The sequence below is a fragment of the Neopelma chrysocephalum genome, unplaced genomic scaffold (assembly GCF_003984885.1).
Source record: "Neopelma chrysocephalum unplaced genomic scaffold, ASM398488v2 Primary Assembly neopelma1_134, whole genome shotgun sequence".
Taxonomy (NCBI): domain Eukaryota; kingdom Metazoa; phylum Chordata; class Aves; order Passeriformes; family Pipridae; genus Neopelma; species Neopelma chrysocephalum.
The window spans coordinates 412123-429672 of NW_020897796.1; the positions used below are offsets into that span (position 1 = coordinate 412123).

Here is a 17550-nt window from a genome sequence, read left to right on the forward strand (position 1 = left end):
CTGATTTCAAACCAATACACTGGTTTTTACATTAATACTGATCAGAGAGGTTCAGGAGATTCCTTGTTGCAGAAAGAAATTAGTTATAATTTAGCAAGAAGTCAAAACTGTGGTCATGTGGGTGTGCAAAAGGTCTCTGGGAGGAGAAACCTTTGTTTTCAGGGAGTAAAATAGTGAATTTTACTGTTAATAGTGGCTTTTGCTGTTGTTAATGTGAAGAAACCGATTTCAAACCAATACACTGATTTTTGCAGGGGTGACAAACTCCAGCAAAGAGACTGGAAAATCCAGCAAGGAATTTGCCTTGCAGGGGTGGTGTTTTAAGTGCAAAGGACTCTGAGAAACAGCAGTGGAGGGAAGGTGGAAGGACTTACTTCTGAGAGTACCTTGTGTACGTACTTCAACCTGTCCCTGGTGGGCAGCAGCAACGTGCACCTCTTCAGCAACAGCCCTGGGACAGGGGGAGAAACAGGAAAAATGGGAATAAACTGTCACAGCAACTTGTTTTTGGTGTTGTTTAAAGCCCCTGCTACTCCCAGCTGAAGTATTAAAACCACTGCACTGGGTTGGGAGTTACAGCTGCTGAAAGTGTTGGGAAGCAGCGTTGACTTGTTGCCCCTCAGCTCCCAAAACCCTGTGGAACACCAGTTTTCCCCTCACAGCATGGGAAGCTGAGCTTCCAAACGTTTATTTTCAAGAGAGCCACACGAAAAAGCAAATATTCTGAACTGTGCTCGTGTAAAACATTGCTAGGAGGGAAATCTGTTTTCCTACAGTGGGTATATTTGGAATGGCAGAGTCTGGGGTTCGTTATTATGGGGAACAGCTGGTTGTGGAGAGGAATTTTTTCTACACTCCTGATGGAAACTGGGTTAACAGCTTCCACCAGGATAAAAAATATATATATATTGGTTGTTAATTAGTCAAGGAATCCACGGAAAAGCATGTAGTTTTCGGGGAGGAGAAAAAGGATACTTTTCTCCTGAATTTGGCCTCCTGAAAATACATCATTTCTCCAAGGTCAGAAAGTGCTTTATGGATTTCCCGTGGTTCTGAGCTGACCCCTTTCCTTCTTTAGCAGCCTGTCAGCCTTCCTGCACCACAGCCATAATTTATTCATCGGCCTCAGGCGCGATCCAAAGCTCAGTCAAGCCGATTTTTTTATCGACTTTGGAGGGGATTCCCCCGAGGAGCGGCCGCTGGGAGGGCTCAGCTGCACCTCGGGGCGGAGCCGTCGGTGTGGGGAAAACAGGCTTGAGCAAAACGCACTTTTTTTTCGCTCCAGTTTTTCCTGCTGCAAAGCAAATATTGATTTTTTTGCACCTGACCTTAACAAAGCCGTTCCTGCTGGGCCCCAGATAGGGCCGAGGATTTTATATTTTTTAATAATGTCGAGTTTTACTGCCGGAGCTGCTGCAGGGGTGGGTTCACACCTGCTTTTAAAGAAGGAGTTGCCATTTTGTGTGAGGTCACTACAGAGGCCAAACTAATTTTTGGTTGCTTTTTTGTTTTTTTTTTTAAAGGATTATAAGTTTTCAGGCTTCATTTTAAAAAGAAAGCACTAAGATTGTTTTAAAAAGGCATTTTAAGATACCTCAAAATCTCTATGGTTTGCTTACAGTAGGAGACTTTAGGTCTAAATGAATTTAACAGCTTTCCTTTACCACATGTAATTTAATGCCTTTAATGCCTTTATTTAATGTCTTGAGTTCAAACCCTGTTTATAATTCTCCATCTAACCATGGCATCACTTGATTTGTCTGTCAAACACCCATTTTTGTATCAGACAGGGACCAGTAAATACGGATCAAATGCTGGTTTAATTTCATTTCCTCCTCTGACAGGACAGTGTGGAATGAATTAGGACCAACGTGTTTTAAAAACCAGCAACTGTGTCACAAAGGGCAGCTGGTGCTGGTCCCTCCAGAACTAGGCTGGGCCTAAATCCTGTGGCTGCATTTCCCAGACTGAGGAATGTGAGCTGCTCCAAAGGGATGCTCAGAGGGGGAGGCTGAGCAGCCAAATTCCTTTGGCTGCCCGGGCCTGGGAGTCTCTTTCCAGCGGTGGTGTCCAAACAAACTAAATTTGGAAACACCTCCGACTGGGAACTGACCCTCTGCCGCCTCGCAGGGAGCCATAAACACACGGCAGGCAGGACGCACAGCATTTTTTTTCCACAACTAAGAGGCTTTGGAATGATTTCAGCAATCCCTCCCTCCAGCTCGTGGCGTGGGGAGGGGGTTATTTGGCTCCAATTTCAGAGGGAGCTGCACAAAAGGGGGTTTGGGGGCCACGTTTTATCGCTGCCTGAAGCAGAGGGAGGCTTTTCAGCGGGCTCTGCCCTCACCTAGGGATTTGTAGTGCTCCAGGATAGAGGCTCCCTCTCTCCTGCCGGGGAGCTCCAGGTTGTGGAAGTCCTGCAGGAGGAGCCGGCGGGTCCCTGCCGAGGTGGAGATGTAGTGAATCAGCTGCTGGCCGAGGGTTTTGGACACCATGCTCAGCGTGCTGATGTCCTTCACTGCAAAAGCAAAGCCCAGGATGCTCCTAAATCCTCAAATGCTGATCACGGGTCAATAACTGCCCTCTCCCCCCTTCAAAAACAAACCGAGGAGTCAGAGAGATAAATAAAACACAAATTAATTACCCTGGATCTCCTCTGCCAGCAAACTGTAGTAATTAGAAATGGAGAGATCTAAGGAATGTATTTTTCCACACCTTGTGCATCGTAATCATAATTTAAATTTTGATTTTTTTTTTAAAAGAATGACATGACAGTATTTTGTTTTCAAAACGAAGGCTGAAACCTTATAATTATTTTTTTTTATAAGGTTTCAGCCTTCGTTTTGAAAACAAAACACTAAGATTGTTTTAAAAGGTGTTTTAAGATACCTCGAAACCTCCATGGGTTGCTTACAGTGGGAGATGTTGGGTCTAAACAACTTCAGCTTTCAGTTGGTTTTTTCATGCATAAAAGCTGACAACTCAGAGAATAAGCCACATAAAATGACTTTAACCAGCTGAAAGCTAAAGGATAAGCCACAAAAAAAATGACTTTAACCAGCTAGAAGCTAAAATGTTTTAAATAATAATGGCTTTATAAATGAAAAAAAAAGTCATGGAAATTTTCAGATATTGGGGTGCTCAGGTTCTCACCTGAGAGATATTTCAACACCATGTGAAAGATCTCTAAGGGAAGGGTTTGAAAGTGTCCCAGTGCTGACAGGGACTGGGAATCCGTGTCCAAGGTGTCCCAGCAGCCTCTGGAGCGGCGGCGGCTCCGCCGGTGTTTGTGGCTGGGGATGGAGGTGTGGCTGCTCCCTGCACTGCAGCTCATTGTCCTGCTGTGCCCATAAATTTAACCTGGAGAGGAAAAAAAAAAGATTAAATCTTATTTTCAGAGGAGAAAACTTCCCAAAAATCAGGCTGAGAGGATATGACTCTGTTGGAGGCACAGCCCCGAGTGTGAAAATCTCGTGGATGTGGAGGATAAACTGTTTGGATTTAGTGCAAGGGAAGCGACTTTATAAATAGTTTTTTAGTGTATAAATTATAAAATGTGTTATAAAATGTATTATAACTGATCATTCCATGTATTGAAAGATATAAATCTATAGGAGAATGGAGTATTCAGGGAGGAGGAAAAGATAAAAGCACTGGGGGACGTCGTGGAGTGGGACATGGAAAATGAGGAAAATAGTCCTAAAAAGGGAATTCCAGAGGAATTACACGTGATGGTACAAGCTGCAGTAATTAACAACAGTGTTTTAATTTGTTACACTAATTACTCAACAGGATACTACAGTTGCTATTGAAATATCGTGTTACTTGATTCCTTTAAGTGATAATTACTTATATGTGTATGACCAAAAAAAAAAGATTGAAAGCAGCAAAGTGGTGCTTCAAACCTTTTTGTCCTGCAGCACTCAGTTGATACAAGGCCTAGTTTAATATAATGACTAAATGTGTGATAATAAAACTAAATTACACAGCATTGCTACGTGGAAAAAAAAAATGCAGTGACTCAGCCTTTCCCAAAATCACGAGGGGAAACGAAAATGAGCTTTAAACGATCGATAAATCGGATTTATTTGATTTATCCTCCTGGGTTTTGGGTCTCTAGAACAGCTACACTTCCCACTGTCGGGCAACACTGGGAGCCAGGGACTCTCTGCCTGTAAAATTTTGGTTTATAACTGAGATTTTTTCCACGCTGTTCCTCGATTCCAGCAGCTGAGGCTTTCGGGGGGGATTTGCCAAGGAGCTCTGCAGCATAATTACACGAGCTGGCAGCAGGGGCTGGAACATCCCTGGAACCAATCCAAAGCTGCAGGGCGACATCCCAGTACACCCTGAGTGGGAAATTCTCGGGCAGAATAGACCTCATTGTTGGAGAGATTAAAAAATTTACAAAATTACAGACGACCAGCTCCAAACCACCCCTCCTGTTTACACGACAAAACCTCACGCCGGCCAGACCCGCCAATATTCCAGGCAGGAAAAATTGCTACATCCACAATAGGAGCTTTGTTTGGGCTGAGAATGGGGAAGGAATCGGGGCATTTTTGTTAAAAGTGGGTTTGACTGACTCCAGAGTACATTTAAGGAAGTTTTACTTCGCTGGAAGCGGGTTTTGAATTTGGCTGCGGGATATTTCCAGCTGAAACTTTCACAAGGGCTCGGGAGCAAAAGAGGAACTGCTGCTAAAATTAGTGTTTCTTTTGGATTTTATGAGAGAAAAATTGATTTGACGCCTTTAAGAACGATTGAGAAACCGCTGGTGGATAAAGCTACATGAAAAAAATGTTTATCTTCTGGAAGCAAAGCAAAAGTGAGGAATTTTATACACAGGATAATTTAAATTCCTTGAGTACAACATACAAAGCAGCTCATGTTTATAACAAGGCACCACTAAACTTGGCTAAATCTGGTGCATATTTCTTCTCATCCTCGCTTTTAGAAATAAAGTTGCAATCCTATGATACTTTCTTTTCGTCCCCCACTCTCCTTTCTGTGCTGTGGGGGATTTATGGGATCTTTTAAGTGTTTTTAAAAACTCTTACCTTGTGTAACGTGGAAGAAAAAAATGCTTTGCCACCAGCGAGGTTTTTGGAAGTGTTTGTCCAACTCCAGCCTGTGTCTGTTCAATCTGATGGGAGTTAAACTGATTATCACTGTTTTAATGTGGAGCAGAGCTAGATAAAATTAATGTAAATCAAAATGAGTGCAAACAGCCAGTTTTAAAGCCTTTCCTGAAAGCTCCCACTCGCTTCCTCTTTGACTTAACGTGGTTTTCTTTTTATTTCTTAGGGAGTTCAGCCAGAGCAGGGCAATGGGCTGTGCATCTCCATCTGCTGCTGGGACACCGGTGTTTGGAGAACTGCTTAATCCACACTGGAAATGGAGAGGTAAATGTTAAATATTTAACAAGCTAAACTCATAACATTAGCTAAGAAGGGTCATCCCATTTGTTGCTCTATAAACTAATTTGTTTACAGGGCAGAAAGCATCAACTTCCACCCCTGCTCCCCTTAAGCAGTCGCTAAACTCCTGCTAATGGATGCACTTTAGTGCTGATATTTCTCGGAGCCCTGTGTTAGCATTTGGCAAACATTTATTGCAGAAAGGGTGTTTACTTTGGAGATTGCTTTGGGATGTTTCTGCTTCCCTTCCTCATCACTACGAGCATGAGCTCGGTCGCCTCCAATATTAACTCAATTTTGATTTGTTTTTTCCACGGTTTTCTCTTTGCCGTGTAAAAATAATATAGGATAAAATGGAATAGAATAAAATGGAATAGAATAAAATAGAATAGAATAAAATAAAATAAAAAAGAATAAAATAAAATAAAATAAAATAAAATAAAATAAAATAAAATCATGACTTTAAAAGTACAAGTTTAAGTGAGGGATGACAGACCTCAGAGCATCGAGCACACCCATGGAGTTACCTCAGTACTTGTTACCCCCCGACCTACACTGAAAATTTACAAAAAACATGTGGTTTTGTTTAGGATAAAGTCTCTGTGTCGGATTGGTGGTGAAAATCTGTCCCTAAAAGCACCTAAATTGGTGAATGATGTGGGTACAAAGCAGAGCTGAGGGGATTCTGGCCCTGCTGCTGCTGGTGGTTGGGTTGTGGTGTGAGGAGAAGCACCAGAATCTGCTCCTTTTTCCCTCATTCCAGGCTGGATTTGCTCCCCAGGCTGCAATATTTTATGGAATGGGTAATATTTGGCCTTTTAGCTGTGTTTTTGGGTCAGATCGAGCCGGGCTGTGACAGACCTTTAGGCCAAAGGATGGGCCGGGCTGTGCCCTCTGCCCACAACCTGCCAAAATTCGGGGCCAAAGGGCTGAAATCGGGGACCTGCACCCCAAAACCTCCGTGGAGACACCGGAGAGGGTCTCGCAGTCGGTGGTACTCACTCAAAACACTTTATCAGACGATTTTTTACCTCAGGGAAACCCGCTCTCCACAAACCCCCTGGGCCGGGCGCCCTCAGGGAGCTCTGAGGGGAACAGCGGGGGATGAGGGGGTGTGTGTGGGGAACACCAAACCCCGTGTCCCTGTGGGGGAAAAAAGAACCCAGACCCCCATTTCTTAATTACTATCCTTAGCGAAAATCAAATTTTTAAAGCGTTATTTCAGTATCTACCACGGTTTAAAAGGGGGTCTGGGCGTAGCAGCGGCGGCGGGTGCGCACAGGCAGCACAGCTGTGTTTGGGTACCTCGCTCGGGAGCAGAAATGTTGGCAAACATTAAAAAAACCAGCGTTTAACTTTCAGGGCGTTGGTTGTCAGTGGGGCCGCAGGTGCGTTGGAGGGGTGGAATCGCCACAAACTAACAGCAGCGTGTCACTCCGGCGGTGCTTCCGTGGTGTTTTACCCCAGCAGCGTTTTGTCGGCGTTATTTTTAATAACTCCGCCCCGTTTTTACTCGAATTTAGGCGAATTTTGTGTCAGAACGCCTTTCCCGCGCTTTCGCCCGCGGCGCGTCTCAGCGCGAGGGGGGAGGGGGCGGAGCGTACGGGGTTTCCCGCCCTCGTTGTCCCCGCCCATATTATGAATATTCAAATAAGACCACGCCCCCTCCCGTAGCGGAAAGTGCATCCCCTCATTACCGGTCGCCGCGTGGTCACGCCCACATACTGAATAATTAATGAGGCGCCGGGAGCGCGGCTTGAGGGCGGCGGGATTTTGGGATGAGCTTTAGGATCCCTTCCAAAGCCTTCCGTGGTCCCGTGGCTCGGTTGTTACAACGAGAAGTCACGACCCCTGTGAAATGGTGTCATTCCATGTGCTGCGGCCAGGGGAAAACCCCCTCTGTGAGAGCCGCAAATCCCCAACTCGCTACAGACCGGTTTTAAAAATAACTTTTTCTCGTTATAAATTCTGCCCCCCCGAAGTCGCTGACTCTTGAGTAACTATTTCTCTCGGGACAGCGACCGAACCTCCCGGGAGAGGTTTCCTCGCTGCTCCAAAGGCAGCTCCCATACGATGGCAGCAGAGGCCCGCAGCTGCTTTAAGGGAATTTTTGCCCGGTATTTTTATTTTTTTTTCCCCAGAAGACAGTTGTTTGTTTTGGTTTTGTTCCTGTTCTGTTTTTTTTCTTTTTTTTTTCCTTTTTTTTCTTTTTTTTAATTTCCCTTTTTTCTCAGGAACTTCGTCAAAAGAAGAACTTTCCTTGGCAAAACCGAAGCAGAAAAAAACCTCAAAAAATCACCCTCATATGTAAGGATGTGGCATCGTCTGATTAATTAACGAGAGCTGGGTTGCCATGATGATGTAGCCGTGACTGCAATATTTTGGGCTGAAAAGGTAAATCAGGCAAATGTGCAAAAATAACGTGCTTTGGAGTTGAGCAGAATGAGCCAAGTAGAGCCTGCAGATACCTTGTCCCTGTTTCTATTTCCACCTGGGATAGCAGGATATCTCTCCAAGAAACAGCATCCTGCCTCCCTAAATCCTTCCCAAACGCTGCTGGGTGCAGTCAGGGATCATTTTGCTGTTTGCACCTCTGTGTTCCACCACAAATAGATAATAGATACTCTCAGACTGCCCGTTTACCCCAATAATAAATAACCAGAAATCACCAGATCCCACAGGAGGAAAAAAATATATATAATTTGGGGGTGTATCTGGAGTATCCTGGGGCACCTTTTTGGAGCCTGAGAGTGGTTTAAGGAATTCCTGAGGCTGAGGCTGCGTCCTGTGTTTACCAGGCAGAGCTGGACCCACATAAACACTGGAGTGATTGGGATAATTAATGGTAACAAGGGCGACACCGGGCTCGGGGATTTAATTGAGTCGAGGTAAAAGTATCACCCTGTGTTTGCTTTCAGTTGGCTGAAGGAGTCACTGATGGGGTTTATTTTTCATTCTGTAATCCAGTCAGTGTTTGTGAACGGGTTTGAGGTGACGGGATGAAGAGTAATAAGGGGAAAATTGAGTCGTCCCAAATTCCCGGTGTTTCTGCTGGAGTGTTAACGGCTCATTCTGGGAGAGTGGAAGGAGTGGGGTGGGACTTGGATGAGTTTTAAGGTCCCTTCCAGCCCAAACCACCCTGTGATTCCGTGAAGAAAAGCACCAAATGTGCTGGGAGTCAAAAGAAAATGCAGGAAAAATTGCACCACTAGGGCCAAAGAACAGCATCTAGAGTGCTGTAAGCATGGGAAAATGGAAATAATAATAATAATAATAATAATAATAATAATAATAATAATAATAATAATCTGCAGAAGAAAAACATAATTCCTCGAGTTTTGTGTCCCTTCACCCCTCACCTTCAATAGAATTTCTTCTTCTTATCTCTTTAAATCAAATTTCCCCCCGTTCTCCAAATGTTTCCTCTCTCTGAAGTGTTATTAAGGAGCAGAGCTGCAGCCTTTCATTTTTTTTCTCTTAAAAAAAAGCAGTTTAAGGCTTGTTAGAAAATGATAAAAATATATGATTAATGGGATTGTTGACTCATCCAGCACAGGCTCTGCTGTGCTCTGTGTGAGGATAGACAGGGAATTAAGGCACTGTTTCCTCTCATCCTGCTTAATGAATTCTCTGGGTAAAAATCCCCACATCCTCCTTGGCTGGCATTTCTGAGGATTTCTGCCAGAGCAGGGCTGGTGGGTGGCAGAGGGATAAGAAGGGGCAGGGATGTGTATTCCCAGAATCCCAGCCCACAGGGGTTTGATCCTCTGAGAAGCCGATGAGAATTCGGCACAAAGTTCCCATCATTTTATTGGTGTTCTGCTCGTGGAATCGTGCAGGGATAGGGAGGAGAAAAAATGGGGAAAAAAGGAAAAAAGGAAAAAAAAAGGCAGAGTTTCCAGATGGCCTCATTCCTCTCGGGATCATCGCTGTCTGTGTGGGGGCAGGAGTGGGTTTAATGTCGTTTTCTTGCCTCTCCCACCTCATTTTGGACACAGTGATGGTGGCTGAGACAAATCCTTCCACCCTGCCCGGCTTCCAAGGGTTTTAAAACGCTTGGAAGTGCATTAAATCCTGGAGCTGAGGGAAGGTGCCCTGTGGAGGAGGTGTGAGGCTTCCCCGGAACGCTGAGGCAGGAGGAGCTCAGGGACTTCTTCAAGGTCGTTTGGAAGATTCCAGAGGCAGAATCCCGAGTCCCAGCTCCTGCTTCCTGCCCTCAGGTGACGCTGCTAAACATTGGGATGGAGGGAATGTGAGAGTGGAAGAGGGGAGGCAGGGATGGGGTGGATGCAGAGGTGGAAAAAGGTGTGTCCTGGGTTTGTTGTTCATCCTTTACCTTCACATCAAACTTGTTCCTCTGCAGTTGCCAAATCCTTCCTGAGGATGTGGCCTGTGCATTTTCCCAGCTCCTCCCACCTAAATATCCCATATATTCTCCCTTATCTCCAGCTTTTCTCCATCTCCCCATTCTGCAGAAAAACCAGAGACCAACCCCCCAAAAAAGCAGCTGATTCCTAAGAATTCCTGAGCATCCCGCGAGGTCGGAGGAGGAGCCGAGGGAGCCTGGAATTGGTGCTTTTTCCCTTCTCCTGCTTTTTAAGATGCAACATTCGGCCCCAAACAGATGGGAGCCTGTCAGCACAACACAGGGATAATCACCAACGGAGCCATGGGAAGCTTGGGAACAGCTCAGGAGTCGCTGCAGCCAAAGCTGCTTCATCATCTGGGGCTGAGAACCCCAGAGGGGCCTGGTTTTCCTTTGGAGAAACCCCATGGAAAACCTTGGGGTTTGTGGGGGCTGCAAATCCTCTCCAAAATCACTTGTCCTGTCCAGGGAGGGAGAATGATCCAGCCTGGAAGAGAGGCCTGGAAATCCCATGGAAATGCAACAGCAAGGGGTTCAATTAAATCTTAATTAACCCGACGATCGCTTCGGGCTTCTGGGTCGGAATCATGGGATCGTGGAACTGTTAAAGTTGGAAAAGACCTTTGTGATCATCAGTTGAGCACCACCACGTCCCAAAGGGCCACTTCCATGGGGTTTTTGGGCCCTTCCAGGGATGGGGGCTCCTCCCAACCCTTCTCAGGAAGGGAAGTCTCACGTTCCCGAGGCCAAATCTCGTGGAATACGCTGATTTTTGAGGATCACACCCAAACTGGTGCATCTGTTACAGCTGCCAGACCCCTCCAGGCATCCCAATCCCAGAGCCTCATTTAGTTGTTTGTTTTTTTTGTGGATCATCCCCACCTCCACCAGCTGGAAAACTGGGGAAGGAAGGAGTTAAGAAACTCTCACCTCGGGGTCTGTTATTATTCCATGGGTCTGGAAACTGGAGGAGTTAAAAAAAATCCCTCAGGAGTCGTGGAAATAACCCTCCAGGATGGCACCAGGGAGGTGCTTTCTGCAGCATGAAACCCACCATTATCCTTAAAAGAACAGCAAACCTGCTCTTTTCAGTCCTCAAAAAAGCAAATATAAAAGGCTTTATTTTTTTTTTTCCTTTTTCCCCCCTCCCCTTTATCTGGAATTTTTATCAGGGATGTGTTTTCTTTTTGCAGGGGAAAAGGGGTTTCTGTGTGTTCTGCTGGAGGTTTTGTCAGGGTTTAAAAAAAGGTGACAAAATCAATTTTTATTCCAGTCAAGGAGGGGACCAATGGAATTGGCCTCAGGAAAATTGCTGCCTGCCCTGACCTGGTTGTTAAAAAGGAAAAAAATAAAGGTAAGAAAAAAAAACCAAGTGGAAAAACGTTCACAATTGGCTTCTCAGGTTCTTCCTCAGCCCTTTTGTGAGGGGGAAAATTGTGGGAGGAGATGGAGGTTGGTGCAGGATCCTCCCGTGGCAGCTTGAATGGAAGTGTGCAGGTGGTTCCTGCTCCCTTGGATCCAGCCTTTTTTTTGGGATTGTGCTGGTAATTATCCCACACACACACCCGGGATGCCGCCCTCTCATCTCCCAGCTCTGCCTTTGGGGAGGGGAGAAAAAACCCCCATTTTTTGGGGAATTCCACCCCTCTCCCAAAAAATCAGCGAATTCCTGATTTCTCCCCGAGAAACGAAAAAAAAAAAACCCTCAGCTTTTCCTTTCTAAGCGAGGCAATAAATACATTTAATATCCAACCAGGAGCCCAAATTCCCTTCTCCCACTTGTACCCAGAGCTTCGTTTCCCAGCACTTGGAAAAAATGCAGATCCAGAGCATCTATTTGAGGTTTTTTATTCCTCCACCCACGGGCCCTGCTGGAACAATCTGCTCCCTCCTTTGCTGTCACTGCTATTAATTATGGCTCAAAACGCTGCTTTGGACCCGAGGTTGCATTTGCAGAGCACAAATCCTTGTTTATTTGCATGGCTGAGGTATTTTTCCCCCTGTTTGTGGGCTGTTGTTTGGTTTGAGAACTGTTTGTTGGGAGCTATTTAATTTTTTTCCTTATGTGTGTATTATAAAGTGTTGACTTATATGTGTTTGTGTGGGTATATAAATGGAACATGTATCTCTCTATATATTAAAAAATGGAATATATATATTAAAAATGGAATATATATATTAAAAATGGAATACATATATTAAAAATGGTATATATATAAAAAATAGAATATATAAAAATGGAATATATATATTAAAAATTGTATATATATATTAAAAAATTGAATATTTATATTAAAAATGTTATATATATTAAAAATGGAAGATATATATATATAAATGGAATATATATAATGGAATATATATAAATGGAATATACATATAAAAATGGGATATATATATATAATGGAATACATATGTAAATGCAATATATAAATATATATGTGGAATACATGTATAAATTAAGTATATGTAGAAATGGAATATATATAAATATGGAAAATGGAATATATATGAAATGGACATTAAAAAATTAAACATATGTAATAAACTGGAAAATAAAATTGAATAGGTATAAATGGAATATATATAAAAATGGAATATATAAAAAATGGAATATATAAAAAAATGGAATAAATAAAAAATGGAATATATATAAAAATGGAATATATATATATAAATGGAATATATATATATAAATGAAAAAATATATATATAGTTTAATTATATATCTGCTAATACTCCACTCAGAAAAATGGAACAAGGCACCAGGACAGGAGAATTCTTTTATCATGATTAAATTAACTCCTGTTTGTATTGTGTTAACACAGTTTCTCCCAGCCTGGAAAAGGCTCCTGAGGAAGAGGGAGATGAACAGGCTGTGATGGGCTTGGGAAGGTGAAAGGGAAAAAGTGGGAAGAATTGGATATATTATATATTTTCCTAATGGAAATAAATGGATATCTAAACCAGCAAAGGAAACCTGAGTGTGAAGGGGTCTCAGATAATGACCTTTAAAGTGCTTTCTGCATTTGAAATAATTGGGGGCTGGTGCAGAGAGCAAAACACTAAAACCTGAGCACTGGGAGGAAGTCAAATGCTCTGAGGAAAATCCACTGTGCAAGCTGAGAAAAGCCTGGAAAAAAATCCTCTCAATAAAGCCAAGCAGAATAAAGGAGAAGCAAATGATAGTCTTAATTCAAAGCTCAATTACAGGAGTTGTGAGCCCTGGGAACTCCTCCTGCTAATGATGTGTCTGTGCTAAGACTGGGGAAAAGTGCCTTAAAATAAAATTAAAAAAATAACAAAAAAAAAAGAAGAAATCCCCGTGTTTTTTGCAGCATCAATTAAAAGACTCCGAGATGAAAAGAATTCCCATCCTGCTCCAGGCCACGAGCACTAATCCTGCCAACCAAGCAGTCCAAAAGGAAGAAAGGTTTTATTTCATATCCAGACTCTTATTCCATGCAGGTAAATCCATAGTAAATACATTGCAGTAAAAGACAGTTAAAGTGCCTTTAAAGTCCCTCAAAAAGAGTCCAAACTGTGCTGGAAATTCAAGTATGTGGAAAATAGGCCTTTAGTTATTAGGAGAATATTTTTATTATTTTTTTTTTTAAATGTTGAAAATGGGGGAGGGAGGAGGGTGGAGCCCCCGAATTTTCCTGGGAGCAGAACCAAATTCCAGGGCTGGTGTCTTCCCAGCTGCTGAGCAGGGAGCAGGAGGGGATGGAATTGTCCCCCTGGGACAGGGATCTGCCCCCAGGACACGCTCAGCAGGGGCCAAAAACGAGGAGATTTGGGGTTTTTATCCCTTTTTTTGACCCCTCTGAGCCCAGAAGGTCACAACACTCACAGACACCAAAATGAGCCTGGAGCCCACCTGAATCCAGAGGGAAAAACCTCGGGATGGGGGTGAAAAAAGCAAAATCAAACTGGTTCCACTGGAATCCAGAGGGAAAAACCTCGGGATGGGGGTGAGAAAAGTGAAATCAAGCTGGTTCCACTGGAATTCAGAGGGAAAAACCTCGGGAGGGGGTGAGAAAAGTGAAATCAAACTGGTTCCACCTGAATCCAGAGGGAAAAACCTCGGGATGGGGGTGAGAAAAGCGAAATTAAGCTGGTTCCACCTGAATCCAGAGGGAAAAAACTCAGGATGGGGGTGAAAAAAGCGAAATCAAACTGGTTCCACCTGAATCCAGAGGGAAAAACCTCGGGATGGGGGTGAGAAAAGTGAAATCAAGCTGGTTCCACCTGAATCCAGAGGGAAAAACCTCGGGATGGGGGTGAGAAAAGCGAAATCAAACTGGTTCCACTGGAATCCAGAGGGAAAAACCTCGGGATGGGGGTGAAAAAAGCGAAATCAAGCTGGTTCCACTGGAATCCAGAGGGAAGAAACTCAGGATGGGGGCGAGAAAAGCAAAATCAAGCTGGTTTTTTGATGTCATCCCCACGTTCTTCGCTCCAGAAGAGACTCCAAGGTCAACTCGGAGCCGGAGTTCGGGGACCAGGAAGGAGGGTTGGCCCCGATGGGTCAGACCTGGGGCATCCAAACTCTCCTCTTGGGGATGGAAAAGCCATTTTTCCTCTTCCTTCCAGGCACTGGCAACGTTCCCCTTGGGATTTTCCAGAGTTTTTTTTACGGGCTTCCGCTACAGGGAATATTCAGGACATCACGCTGCCCCGGAGGTGGAATTCCAGCACCCACAGGGATAAAGGCAGGGCAGAGTATTCCTTGTTTCCCTCCTCGGGATGCAGCATCCCCAGGCTGGGCAGTGGGAGATCCCAGTTGGAGCATCCTCAGCTCAGAGCCGACCGTGGGCAATCAATTTTCCATTTAGGAGCTCTTGGAGAGATGATGGATTGGAGCTGTTAAAGCCCCAAAACCCGACCAATTCCTCTCTGGAGAAGGAGAACCAAACACCTGGAGCACAGCTATGGAAGAGCCTGGTTTGGTTCTTTCCTTAAATGGAAAAAAAAATTAAAATAATTTAAAAATAAAGAGCCTTTTTTTCACCCCAGGCACTCAGGACTTGGCATCTCCCCGAAGTTCAAGTGTTCCACAGATCCCAGTTCAACCATTTCCGGGTTATGGCACTTGGATGGTGTTATTTTTCCACCTGAATCCTTCCTTAATCTCCATATTTTCTCCCGAGTCCTCCCAAGATCCTTTCCTGCAGTAATTTATACAAATGCACACTACTTAGAAAGCCTGTTTTCCTCTAAATTCGCAGCATTTCAGAATTCTTGGATCCTCCCCAGCATTTCTAGGGCTTGCAGGGGAAGAGGAAGAACCAAAATCTTGCTGTTACCATTCACTCATGTTGAGAAAAACAGCAAAACCAAGGCCTGAAACTACTTGAATTAACAGTTCAAATGTAACTATTTGGAAAAAAAAAAAAAGTTAAATCCAGAGAAAATTCTCTTTTGAAAGGAGATCAGATTTGGGGCAAAAACTGGGTGAGAGAATCCCTCTGAATTCTTTCCACTTCGGGGAAAGAAGGGGAAAAAATAAAATTAAAAAAAAAAAAAACCAAACCAAAAAAAAAACCAAAAAACACAACAAATTTTTAGTTAAAAGCTTTATCTGGGAATTAAATTTATCTTGAAAATATCTAAAGAGAGACTGTTTGGGCCATAACGACTCAGCCTGAGCATTTTGGTGCTTTGATGCAGCAAAAATCTCCCCCCAGTGGGTCCGGGGAAAGTCTAATTTGGGGTCTAAATGTCATCAAGGATCCACATTTATCTGCAGTGGTTCTGGAAATGCAGCAGATGAGAAGGAAAACATTAATTAGCCTTTGGCAGTGACACCCCCAGTGACAGCTGAACCAACCCGTGGGTCAGATCTGCACCAAACAGGATCAGCAGAATAAAGAGCTGAGGAGAAAATTAAAAAAAAGGAGGGAAAAGTCCCCCCAAAAAGGGGGGTGGGAAAAATTCATCAACCAACAGCTTTTTAGGGGGGGGAAATAAAATTTTAACTGGGCCTGAAGTGTGGATTCTCCCTTTCTTTACACCCCGTCTGTGGAGTTGGGCAGAGGGTTTTTTTGCAGGTTAATCTCAAATTCTGAGGGCGCAGAGGGAGGAGAAAAAACCCCAGGAGGTCTGGTGTGGAAGCCCTTCCTTGGGGTCAGGTCCTGGAACCCCCGGATCCACCCCTGGGGCTCATCACAGGCGAGGTAAAATAAAACAAAAATCAGGAAAAAAAATTCCGCCGACTCAAAAATATGATGTTGACAAGGTGATTTTCGCATTTTCTGTGCTGTCCAGGCATTCCTGATTTATCTGAAATGCCCATGGATGAGCTTGGATTTGCCCCAGGATTTAGCCTGTGTTTTTCCAGTGCTCTCTCCCCATCCTCTTCCATCAGATCCACTCTCTTCCCACTGGATCAGTGGCCATGGGGATGTATTTTGAAGGAATCTCAGATTTTTTTTCCCCTCCTTTAGGGGAAGGGTCATAATTAGCAATTTAGCAAACTAATTAGATGCCAAAAAGCGCATCAAAGCTCACGAAAATCCTGGAGGTGAATCCTCTGCAGGGTTTTTTAGTCCTTAAAATAGTTCAGGTCCCCCTTTCTCCAGAGGAGGGGCTGGAAGGTGTCGCTTTGAAGGGAGAATTGGATCCAAGGTGGTGGAGGAGACCAGGACTTGAGGCTTCTGAGCCACGAAGGCAAAATTAAATGTCAATTAAAGAAGGCAAAGGGGAGAAAGGGACAGAGCCGGGGGGTGAGGGGATGAGAGAGGAGCCCTGGAGAGCCAACCTGACCCCTCCTGGGCCACCACGACATTTGATCCTGCTTCCCAACCATTCCACGAGAGGGAAGAGGCACCAACACAACATTCCTGAGCATTCCAGAGCCAATGTGCCCCAAAAAGCTTCTCTTTGCTCCCCAGGAACCTGCTGCTCGAGGCACCCCGGGGAACAAGATTTTCCCCCTCATTTCTGCTGCTGTTCAGGTTCTGGCGGAGGAGGGAAGAGGTAAAAAAAAAAAAAACACAACCAACCAAAAACCCCAAAAAAAACCCTCACCAAGGTCAAAAGTTGGCTGCGCTTTCCCCCCCCACACACCCAGGAGGTGCCCAGGAGGATCCAGGCACATCCAGCCTCCTCCTTTCCTGCCCCATTCCTTGGAAAAAAATAAATCTCGATTTTTTGGGTCCTTTTTTTCCTCTCTCCTCGCCGTTTCTCCTCCAGGAAGGGGACGGACTTTGCAGTGGGATAACGGGAGGTTCCGACACGTGGGACGCGGCAGGTTCGGGATGCAGGAGGAGGAGGAGGAGGGGGGGGATCACTCAGCACTGCTCTGCTTCCACAAATCCCTCCTTTTCCTGGCTGGCTGCTTCCACCTCGGCGTAGGTGGCGTGGTGGGTGTGATTCCGGAATTTCATGGCGGGCCAGTGGTGTGGCCTCCGCTGGGGACAGAAAATAGGGCACGTCAGGAGCTGGGACAGAGCCCCACACCCCGATCCCGAGGGGAAAAACGGGCACTGGGACATGAACAATGTTGTCCTGGGGAGAGTTTGAGTTCTTGTTAAAAAAAAGAGCTTTAAAAGGTTGCTTAGTGCTTAAAAATGGGTTTGTTGTGATGCATTGAAGTCATTGAGCTGAGCCGCTAAAACAGGGAATGGGGAGGGAATGGAAAATGGGGAATGGAAGCGAAGCCTCCCATCAGCCTGAAAATCCTGGAGCAGCACCTGGGGATGGCCACGAGTGTTCCCTGCAAAGCTCAGCTCTGTGTCCCCTCCCTGCCCCAAACAGGGC

At 44.7% G+C, this 17550-nt stretch overlaps 2 protein-coding genes and 1 long non-coding RNA gene across 4 annotated transcripts in view; 1 reads left to right on the forward strand and 2 right to left on the reverse strand.

Annotated features, from left to right (window-relative positions):
* The window catches only part of FBXO47 (F-box protein 47), an 8716-nt gene extending 5373 nt beyond the window's left edge, over positions 1 to 3343 (reverse strand). The window contains exons 1-3 of one of the 2 annotated variants that reach the window (XM_027698893.1): positions 3154 to 3343; positions 2348 to 2518; positions 387 to 451 (exon numbers count right to left, since the gene is read on the reverse strand). In XM_027698893.1, coding sequence (XP_027554694.1) covers positions 387 to 451; positions 2348 to 2518; positions 3154 to 3334 — 417 coding nt within the window. In that variant the 5' untranslated portion in view covers positions 3335 to 3343. Of the gene's footprint in view, positions 1 to 374; positions 452 to 2347; positions 2519 to 3153 lie in introns of both variants that reach the window. The other variant, XM_027698892.1, reaches the window with a different exon arrangement.
* The window catches only part of LOC113975153, a 19026-nt gene extending 5597 nt beyond the window's left edge, over positions 1 to 13429 (forward strand). Inside the window, exons 2-4 of the long non-coding RNA XR_003536767.1 lie at positions 5308 to 5405; positions 7655 to 7814; positions 13125 to 13429. This is a non-coding gene — a long non-coding RNA (uncharacterized LOC113975153). The remainder of the gene's footprint in view (positions 1 to 5307; positions 5406 to 7654; positions 7815 to 13124) is intronic.
* Positions 13430 to 16926: 3497 nt separating this feature from the next.
* PLXDC1 (plexin domain containing 1) overlaps positions 16927 to 17550 on the reverse strand; it is a 16504-nt gene continuing 15880 nt past the window's right edge. The window contains exon 14 of the mRNA XM_027698921.1: positions 16927 to 17201. Coding sequence (XP_027554722.1) covers positions 17082 to 17201 — 120 coding nt within the window. The 3' untranslated portion in view covers positions 16927 to 17081. The remainder of the gene's footprint in view (positions 17202 to 17550) is intronic.